The following is an 11,134-nucleotide window of genomic DNA, read 5'->3' on the forward strand; positions in this document are numbered from 1 at the left end:
AACAATTATTAGCAACAAAGAAATATATGTGTAAATAAGACAGGGTTGGAGAAGTTTACACTTGTAACCCCTGTTTCGAAAGTTGAATCCACAATATACTTTGGAGATGAATTAATTTTATGGCTTCCACTTGAAGAGGAATTAAGTCGACATTGATATCCACTTTAACGAGAACTAAATCCACATCCACGTTTATTTTAAGGAAAAAATATAAATCTACACACACTTCCACTGTATAAGAAATATAAATCCACATCCACTTTTGAGTTGATAATTGAAATACCCGCATTATAAGGTGGGTGCCTGAATCGAAATTTGAAATACCCGCATTATAAGGTGGGCGCCTGAATTGAAATTTGAAATACCCGCATTATAAGGTGGGTGCCTGAATTGGAATTTGAAATACCCGCATTATATGAAATTTGAAATACCCGCATTATAAGGTGGGCGCCTGAATTGAAATTTGAAATACCCGCATTATAAGGTGGGCCCCTGAATTGAAATTTGAAATACCCGCATTATAGGTGGGCGCCTGAATTGAAATTTGAAATACCTGCATTATAAGGTGGGCGCCTGAATTGAAATTTGAAATACCCGCATTATAAGGTGGGCGCCTGAATTGAAATTTGAAATACCCGCATTATAAGGTGGGCGCCTCAATTGAAATTTGAAATACCCGCATTATAAGGTGGGCGCCTGAACTGAAATTTGAAATACCCGCATTATAAGGTGGGCGCCTGAATTGAAATTTGAAATACTCGCATTATAAGGTGGGCGCCTGAACTGAAATTTGAATACCCGCATTATAAGGTGGGCGCCTGAATTGAAATTTGAAATACCCGCATTATAAGGTGGGCGCCTGAATCGAAATTTGAAATACCCGCATTTTAAGGTGGGTGCCTGGTTTGAAATTTAAAATACCCGCATTATGAGGTGGGTGCCTGAATCGAGATTTGAAATACCGGCATTATAAGGTGGGTGCTTAGATTGAAATTTGAAATACCCGCATTATAAGGTGGGTGCCTGAACTGAAATATAAATCCACGTCCACTTTCACGTCCGTATTATACGGTACAAAAAATAAATCCACTTCTACTTCCACGTCCGTATTATACGGTGCGAAAAATAAATCCACTTCTACTTCCACGTCCGTATTATACGGTGCAAAAAAATAAATCCACTTCTACTTCCACCTCTGTATTATACGGTGCAAAAATAAATCCACTTCTACTTTCGAAAAAATAAATCCGCATCCACTTTGTATATTTTTTCTTTTGTAATATAAATCTACTTCCACTTCCACGTCCGTATCATACGGTACAAAAAATAAATCCACTTCTACTTTCGAAAAAATAAATCCGCATCCACTTTCCATAATTATATGTGTATTTTTCTTTTGTAATATAAATCTACTTCCGCTTCCACGCCCACATCCGTAATGTAACTGTAAATCCACGTCCACTTTAGAAATAGTATTGTAGAAAGGTATCCACATCTTAATCCATGTCCCGTTTGTGACGGAAGTTAGATCTATAATTATCCCCGCAATTTGACGCAAGATTTCGATCTTGTTATCTTATTAAAATACCTCATTCTAAAAGAATTTGATAGAGATTTGAATATGTATAAAGTGATGACAAAATTGAGGAATTCTAACCAATAACAGGTGACCAAGGTCAGTATCCACTTTGGAGAAGGTTAAATCCACGATTATGTGTACTTGATCTATCGAGAAATGCCACGAGCTAAAACAACTGTTAGTGATAAGAATATGTAAATAGCTGGGTTCGAAAGAATTATGCTCACAACCCTTGGTTGAGAAGATGAGTTTGTGTCCACTGCTGTGATCGAAATTTCATGACGAGTGGAACAATGCCCACCGTTTAGCGCAAGCTACCCTTGAATTGAAGAATATTTGCCTTTTGAAGAAAGTCAATTCTTTGATCATGTCCATAATTAAAATTTTAAAAGGAGCCAAACACGAACCACATTCATGTTGATTAAACCTGTCTCATCAAAGAAAAACTGTGAGTTTAAAAGAAAATTGATTGGCTTGTGCATGTCGGGGAACTTGGCCCTTGAATTGATTCTTGTTTCGGTCGCGTCCACGTTCTTCGATGTCTCACCACATATTTTGCTTTGCCGGGGAGTTTCAGTTATAAAAAGTGTATTTTGAAAATAAAAGCAATGAGATTTGGATGACTTCGAAAGGAAATACTTAGTGGCTCTAATCGGTAAAATGATTAGGAAGACTCGATTTTTGAATTTATCCGCATTTTAGAAATATATGGATGGACTTTTGTTTAAAATGGTTAAACATTTAAGACCACTTTTATGCTACTTCTAAAAATTTGTCCCAGTTTCAGTCCTGAAGACACTTGGTTCTAAATGATTGAAAAGTGAGGACTTATAATTAAAGTTTTTGAAATTGATTTGACCGATTTCAAAATTTTGTCCCAGTTTCAGGATACCAAGACACATGAATTTAATACAGTGGAAAGACCAAAATCTTATATAAAAATCCTTATGTATCCTATAGGAACCAAAATGGTTGGATAAACCGAAGATATTGAAAATTTTAAAATAGAAGGGCCGAACCCGCCTCGGGTTGCCTACGTATCCCAAAGGAATCAGGCCAGACGTAGTTCGTGATCAAAATAAGAACTTTTGAGTTTTTGTTTTTAATAAAGGGAGGGCCGAACCCGATGTGGGTTGCCTAAATTGAAATTTAAAATACCCGCATTATGAGGTGGGCGCCTGATTCGGAATGAGCTGGTCGAGAAGAGGTAAAATAGCTTGCTTGGTTTGAGAATCTGGCATAGGCAAAGTCTAACGAACCCCATGGGATGGAGTCATATGTGGCGGTGTTTGAGAAAATGACCGATTTTGGAGTACCATGTGACTTAGTTCAGCAACTCGTCGCTCCAGACGAGCAATTATCTCCAAATGTGTTTCTGGTTCATTAGAGGATGTGAGATTACTTGTGATCGGTAAACTAAGAGATGGCTCGGATGAAGTGGTTGCATTGATCAAAATTTGCTCCATTTTAGAACGAGTCTTTTTGGTTAACCAGGTGGTTAGTGATGAGCCAGAGTCTAATTTATTGACTTTAGACTGTGTGAAAACAGAATGCTCCGTCAGTTCCCCTTTAGCACAAGTCAACCTTTTGTTTTGAAAATAAGTTTAAAAAGAAAAAAGATAAAACAAGAAAAAGAAAAAGAAAAAGAAGTCAGTATACGGTAAGGACATATTATTGCATATAAACACATTATTGCACATAATACATCGCGTTTTATAATGCAAGGGACCTCTTTATGCCAGAGGTAGGCCTAACGAATATTTGAAGGACAAACATGTCTTTTATGTATCATTCACAACTCTTCCTGATTTACGTGAATAATAAAAATTATTACATGCCAATCAATAATACATCTCAACATTAATCTAAGATATCTAATACTTCAACTCCACTAATTTCCTTTGGTTGTCTCCAACCTCCGACATTAATTTGAATGCCCCACGCAACCTGCAACAAAATGTCAGTTTTCCTGAAATATTTATCTATAGAGTCCTAGGTCCACATATTCAACATATTTGTCCTTCAAATAATGCACATAGATAGTGAATAGTGTCACTTAGAGTCATAGACTCATTTGGACATTTGGTAAGGTTGACTAATGAACTTAATACACCAAGGGTATTAAGCCTCCTAGGTTTAAAATGATGCATGTCCTTACAAGGTTTTGGTTTTCGCTCTATCCTAGGCGGACTAAGAGTGGGTTTAGTAGACACAAGGTTCCCGAGCGGACTGCTCGAGTGAGAAGGCTACGCGGTCCCCGTTATTCGGGCACCCCGCGCATACGCCAACTCTCCTAAAATTTGGATTCTACGAAGAAATTTGCGGGTGCGCAAAACACACCTCGCGTGTACGTGTGATAGTGTGAGTTTTCCAGAAATGGAGGAGATATGAACGGAATGCCAATTTAAGGAAAGCAGTAACATACATATTACATAGAAAATACACATAAGGAATGGAACAATAACAAATACTTAAAAACATATAAAACAACAATATAGGCAAAATAAAGCAGAACAAACAAAGCATCCAACAAATTATTTGTTAACCTAAGTTGTTATGGTTAGAGCCTAAAGTCCCCAGCAGATTCGCCAAGCTGTCATACCCCATTTTAACCGGGTTGAAGCGGGAGTACAACATATTGGAGATTCCTATTTGTTTTATTTAAGGAGTCGCCACCTAATTAATTTAACGGTGAATTAGGACACCTAGATGTTAACTAAGGCAAAGTTAAAACTAAACCTCTGTTAATAGTCTGCTTAACCAATGTGATTCTAGGTAAGGGCTCTATATTATCCTAAAGGGAAGGGGTTAGGCATCCTTTAGAATCCGTTAACTTACGGTTATCCGACCAAACTTAGGTTAATTAATTAAGATTAACTATAATGCTTAAATCTTAAGAAAAATAGGTTGTAAATATTATTGAGGTAAAAGGAAAACATAATGATGCTATTTAAACTGACTTGAAGAAATGCATAGTAGTCCACTTCAAAAATAAAACTTATAAATGTTGTTAAGCTTAAAATAATAATTTTATTGTAAAAATGAGACTTGCAAAATATAATGATTTGTATATAAATAGAAGCTTTTAAGAGAAAATCTAGTCAATTTAACTTGGAATAAAATGACATTATATCAGTATAGTAGTGTAGGAAATCTAGACTTGTAAATAGGATTCAAAAGGAAGTGAGTCTTCTTTCTCCTTTTTTTTTATTATTTCTTATTAATTATGCTTAGCTAAAAATATGCATGGTTGATTCAAACTTGAAGAGTTATTTATAAAATATACTTATAATTGCGTATTAGTGACGTTTGAAACGTTTATGATAAAATATGATTCCCTTTACTTAAAATATATAGTCATTCCATTTTGCAAATCAATTATTCCAAATAAAATAAAAGCATGAAAAGAAGATAATAACTTATGGAATTTATTGTTAGTTTATCTTAAATTAACTACCCATGACTAAGACTAAGCCCCACTAATTCTACTAAGGTTCATCTAAGTTAAGAAAAATAAAATAAGATAAGGTTAGTCATACAAAGCAAATAAAAATATACAACAGTAAAATAAGGTACAGGGGAAGAAAATTGAATGGATCTGGCCCATTTTTCAGGCCCAACTGCTGCGGACTATTCCTGCCATTGGGATTCGGCCCAGTAACTTTCATTGTAGGGCCGCAGTCTGTTGCTGCTGTATGGGCTTTGGCCCAATAATAATTTTTATACGCTGTTGCGGATGGACTGATGGAGAATGACTCAAGAGGATTTCATTGGGCTTTTAGCCCAACACCGAATGCGGAAGAAGAACGAGTCCCTCGGACTCGTATATGATGGTCATGCATAAAAATGAAAGGAAAAGGATTAGTATACGATCAGTAAATAGTATCGAACATATGAAATATAAACTCAAAACAAATCAGCAGATCGTGTATATACTACGTATATTTAAGTATACTTTCTGTATACATGTTCATAGCGGTTTTAAATAGAGGTATACCGGTAATACATGAATATACATAACCAACTGAAATATATACTTGCAACGACGCGCCAAATTTAAACGCCAAATGGCAATAAACTATAAGGCAAGGCACTAGTAACTATGGCTAGATATCAGAAGTCTTTTAATTCATTTTAACTCCAAAAGAAAACAGTGTCGAACTTCGACTTAGGATCAAATTATATTCCTTAGAAATGAAGAAGAATGACTGTCCTTTCCATCTTTAAGAAGCAGATTTTATGCCCAGTGGCATTTATTTTAAGGACAAGCAGCAGATTGTTTTTTAAATATTCACTATGCAGCCACTAGCTATAACATATATATGACATATAAATCATAATTAACCATAACAGGATATTCTACATATGCTTGAATATGGATAGACTTAGGCTAGGATAACATAAAAACACACTTTGACTATGCTAGGCCAAACAAACATCCAACCATGCTTCACTGTAAAAAAAAATAACTCATCGTATGACAAATTTCATCGAACTAAACTAACTTTAAACAGGCTAGGCAATTTAATTTCTAAGCAAACCAGGAGGGTCTTTCTCCTTCAACTATGATCACAGTTTCAAATTGAGCAAACAAACTAGGCCACTTTGAGTGCAATTTTATTCTAATTATAACCCTAAGCAGAATAGATTTAATGACTAAACATGGTGTCATACCAACTATAATATTAAGCAAACAAACTAAAAGGCTAATTACAGCTCCTTATCAACTGCCATACTAAGCAAAACAAACTAAATACCTGAACATAGTTTTCTTACCAACTGCAATATTAAGCAAAACAAACCAAAAGTAAACAAAGGGAACAAACCAGAGTAAACAAAGGGATAGAGCAGAGCTGCTCAATTCTAGCAACTTGAGGGATGAGAAGTATGCGAGTATATATTTGGATGATAATAGACTTATTCGAAACATAAGGATAACCTTGGGTTAAGAACACATCAGACCACAATAAACATCAACTTCTAGGTTTCAATTAGTCCAATCACAGCATTACATCCACTTTAATAATAGACTAACAGAACCAAAGTTAATATTGGACAGGCTTAATATTGTAATTAACGACTAATGTGACTTTGAGGAAGGAGGGAAAGGGAAAAACATGAGACTTAAAAAAAGACTTCTATCACATCATTTCCCAGCAACATAGGAATACTAGAATCATATGAGCAAGCAAACTAAAAGGAGGTTCGAACAGCCCATTTTCTTAGATGTATTTTAATGCAACATTCACCTTGTTCTTACTGTTTTACCTTACATAGACCACAAGTTTAAGCACAGAACTAATAAAAGCAGCTCCCTTAGCAAATGGGAACCACCATGAAACAAACACCAAATCATAAGCTAACTCAACAAACACAAACATACTTAGATTAGGTAAAAACTCTAAATAACAAAGAAAATGAATAAGGAGTATATGCAGATCTATTTGTAAACTGCTGGTGTGAAATTCCCATTAACAACTAATCAGTTTAACCAACATTCGCAACATATATCTTACTTGAATAGAGCATCACACTCTTATTCATCCATATATTAAATGCCATACTCCTTTTAAGCCAACCTTTCAATACTTGTCTAACTTTAGACTACCCTTAAGTCCATGTTTCATCATCAGTTCCTAGTTTAACAAACACAAACAGAAGCAAGCAAACATACAATTAATGAAAGCAAGCATGCAGAGTCACATACAGGGTCACACAACACATGTCTAACAGATTCTATCAATAGGGAACTTATTTGCTACGATTTTAGGGCAGAACAACAAAGACGCAACAGAAATAAAAAAAAGAATGGAGAATTACCTTCTTCGGGTGCAGCGAAGTGAGGCCTCGAATCTTTGATCTACTTCGAACACTGCGAGTCCCGAATTCGTACACACTCGGATCCAAACAGAGACCAAAGGGGTAAAACAAAAAACAATGATATAGATTTTTGATATCAGAAACTGCAACAGCTACTAAGCATTAAAACTTTTTTTTGGATTTTGAGCGACTAAACAAAAGATTCTAATTCCTGTGGAATTCCCCGACGGCTGAAGGAAAAGACCTTAGGGGGGAACTTTTGCGACTCCGAAAAACCTGTCTTTATAGTGGATTTTTGGGGTTCAAGAACTCGTTTTTGTAAGGGGATTCTTGCCCATTCCAGAACCGTTCTAAACGACTCAAGATAGGATTATTTATAGGATAGATTAGGGTTTTGAGTTTGAGAGGAGCGGGGACAAAGGGAAGTGGGGTGACAGACGGAGGTGGAGGGAACAGAAGCGTGGGGGGACAGCGGGAGTGGGGTGACAGACGCGCGTGGGTGGCAGTGGCGTGGGGGACAGGGCGTGGTGGAGAGGAAGGTGATGAAAGAGAGAGAAGGGAGCGGGAGGGGGAAGCGGCGCAGAAGAAGAAGAAAATGAGAAGGGAACCTAGGGTTCCCTTATTTTGAACGGAATTGGGCTTCCGGGTCGGGTAAATTGTTGGGCTGGTCCGTTTGGGCTGGTGATTAAAATGTGGATTGGGCATTAAAATGGGTTGGGATGAATTGAAATGGCTGGTAGATTAAAATGTGGACTGGTTTTTTGTGAATTGATCCGAAAATAGTATGAGTTGGTTGGACTACTAAAAAAAAAGACCTATTTAAATAACTTGTGTTAAAATATTACTTAATATAAAATATGCAATTATTAGTGCTCAGATAAAAAATGGCGTTGCAATAGTCGTGCAATAATATTTCGAAAATCCACAGTAAATAAGCACTATTATTTAATTATGCAAAGATAAATGTGATGCGTGTGCGTAAGCTGGTAAGATGTCGAAATGATAAAAATTGTGAATTATAATAATAATAATAATAATAATAATAATAATAATAGTAATTATAATAATAATAATAATAATAATAATAGTAATAGTAATAGTAATAATAATAATAATAATAATAAATGATGATGATGATGGCTAGTAACTGTAATAGAATAATGAAACGCCGGTATTGATAAAAGGCTAATAATTATAGTAAAATATAAATATATATGTTATGTTTTTTTTTTAATTTTTTCCAAAAATATTAGAAGCATAAATAGGTATTTCGGAGGAGAGGCGGGACAAAATTGAGTGTCAACACCACTCTTGATGGCCACAGATCCTCTTTATTGACGTCTATAAATCTTTTTTGAGTTATGTCGTAGTTTGTTGGAAAAAAGGAACTTATGCTAAAGAACAACAAAGTTAATAATGTGATAATGGAGAAATTATGATAAGCAGGATCTGACATATATAACTCAAATATGAATAGATGATTCTTATAAGTCTTGAATTGAATTTTCTTGGTTATGTATACTTTGTAAGAATTGAATTATCTGCTTATGCATACTAATAATTAAATTTGTAACAACTAAGTTAGCTGAAGAAGTGCTTTATGTATGCAAAGATAATTTCTCGATGGTCTAGAAATTAAAATACCAAAAAATTACATACTACATAATTAAGGATAGATAACTCAAAATACAAAGGAAAATTTTTACACTAACTTTATTTTTTAAAATATAAGATTCAATTAGTTTTCTTATATGTTAAGCTTATACGAAAGTAATTTTTTTTTTATCTATGTAATTCCATTTTAATGTGGAAAGAATATGTCATTTAATGTGAAAAAAAAATATGATATTTAAGAATATTTGAATTTGAATAGAAAGACAAACCTACTTAAATTTAAATTTTCTTTTATTTGAATTGAGAAAAAAGAAACATAGATTTGAAAAATTGGCATAATAGAAAGCATGGTTTACTTTGCCGCTTTTTTAACCGGGTTATATTTGACTAAGTATAAAATATGAATTTGGTTAAATGAGTTTGATGAGTTAAATAGGTATATTATTCAAAAAATTGATTTTTAATGACATAGCATACCAACTAGGAAAGAAGGAGGCTTTTGAGGTGTTTAGTATATTTTGAGGAAAATAGTGATAATTGAGTGATTGTATTGTCTTAAAAGTAACAAAAGTGATATTTTGAGGCAATTCTCCAAACTTGAGTGATCATCTAGGGAATTAACTTGTGGCATACAGTGACAACCCTAACCCTACTTATGATTAAAGAAGTTAACATTAACAAATGCATGTATACGTTAAAAGATAATTTTCTCAAAACATAAGCAGAGAATTGAGTTAAATTATGAATGCAATAAGTGTTAGGAAACCTAAATACTTGGACCAAATGAATTATAGGCAAGATGAGAAATGGAGAAGAAATAGGAAAAATAAACTATAGTCAAATACCTTAAGTTACGGGAAATCTTGGCCAAGCAATTAATTGCCTCATTCAACCTTTCACTATAACTAACTAAACTTGTATAAGCCAGTGCACCTCACTAATCACTATTTTATCTCTTTCTTTGTCCCAGTCTTTGAGACACAACTTGTGGCCGATGTTAACTTATGGTAAAAACATGTGTAATCGTTTTCCAGAAAGGTATAAATAAGCAGGAACAGTTATAGAAAGTGTCACAAGTTCTCTTACTTGTGACATTTAATTAGTAGAATTACACTTTTCATATGTTAATTAGAGAAACATTGAGAGACAGATGTATCATTCTTCAGCGAAGAGCATTTTTGTTGAGGAGAAAAATGTAGAAAATGATGTGCCGCCTATTTGCCCTAAGCCTAGAAGACTTGGATCCTCTACTCTTCCTGAATTCCTCAAATCCCTAAATTGCAATGATAACAGGTACTTAATTCTTTTACTCCAATAATTCACGCTTAATATTTTTATCAAAATGGGGTATTATATTTGTGAGATCTCTTGAGAAATAACATTTGGAAAATTCATGTGATCAGCCAGAAGAATTTTGATGGAAGAAGTGGGATTCTCAACATTGTCGCTGAAAAGGTTTGTTCTCTAATGACTTCAAATCTTGCATGCGTCTTATGATTTTTCACGTACTTCTTTTTAATTTGGCAAGTCGATTATACGTCTTAATTTCTGTTTCCAATGCAGACTAGAGATGGAAGAAATTCACCATCTTGTTACTCCGGTTCTCCTCCTGGAAGAACCGGTAATCCTTTGGTACACGACGTGCAATTTATTCAGCAGATGGAGCATTTTTCACCTTCGACAAGAACCAACTTGTCTGATAAATATGGATTTACCTCTGTCTCTCCAGCTTGAGCAATACACAGAGATTAAAAAAAAAATCACAATTTTGTTTACTTTAAGAAGCATAATGATAAGATGTATAAGTAAGTCAAGATCCCTCTTTGAGGGAGTTACCTTTTTTTTTCTTTTTTTGTTATTTTTTAATGGGTAGTGTAATAGTGCCCTGTTAGGTTGTGACGTGAGCAAACAATATGTAAATATGTAGTACGATTTTTCTTTTTTGGGCTTTGATTCAACTGAACATTATATGTACATGTCAACTTTGAGGATGACTTGCACTAGTTGTCAATTGAGAGGCGAGTTTTTGGGTAAATGCTTACTAATTTGAGCAATTAATGACTTGAATTCTCTTTTCGTCTTTTTGTCAAAACTTTTGTGCATCATCAGAGATTTTGGTTA

At 34.5% G+C, this 11,134-nt stretch overlaps 1 protein-coding gene across 1 annotated transcript; it reads left to right on the top strand.

Moving 5' to 3' along the window:
• The first annotated feature begins 10,070 nt into the window (after positions 1–10,070).
• LOC132625045 (uncharacterized) lies at positions 10,071–11,134 on the top strand. Its single transcript, XM_060339817.1, has 3 exons — positions 10,071–10,306; positions 10,417–10,468; positions 10,577–11,134. Exons 1-3 carry the CDS (start codon positions 10,164–10,166, stop codon positions 10,745–10,747), a joined length of 366 nt encoding a protein of 121 aa, XP_060195800.1. The 5' UTR covers positions 10,071–10,163; the 3' UTR covers positions 10,748–11,134.

This window comes from Lycium barbarum, chromosome 12 (assembly GCF_019175385.1).
Source record: "Lycium barbarum isolate Lr01 chromosome 12, ASM1917538v2, whole genome shotgun sequence".
In the NCBI taxonomy this organism is placed as follows: domain Eukaryota; kingdom Viridiplantae; phylum Streptophyta; class Magnoliopsida; order Solanales; family Solanaceae; genus Lycium; species Lycium barbarum.

Coding starts and splice junctions, on each gene's coding strand:
- LOC132625045 (XM_060339817.1), top strand. CDS start 10,164: ATGTATCATTCTTCAGCGAAGAGCATTTTTGTTGAGGAGAAAAATGTA. Junction 10,307..10,416: donor CTAAATTGCAATGATAACAG/GTACTTAATTCT, acceptor TCATGTGATCAG/CCAGAAGAATTTTGATGGAA. Junction 10,469..10,576: donor TCAACATTGTCGCTGAAAAG/GTTTGTTCTCTA, acceptor TTTCCAATGCAG/ACTAGAGATGGAAGAAATTC.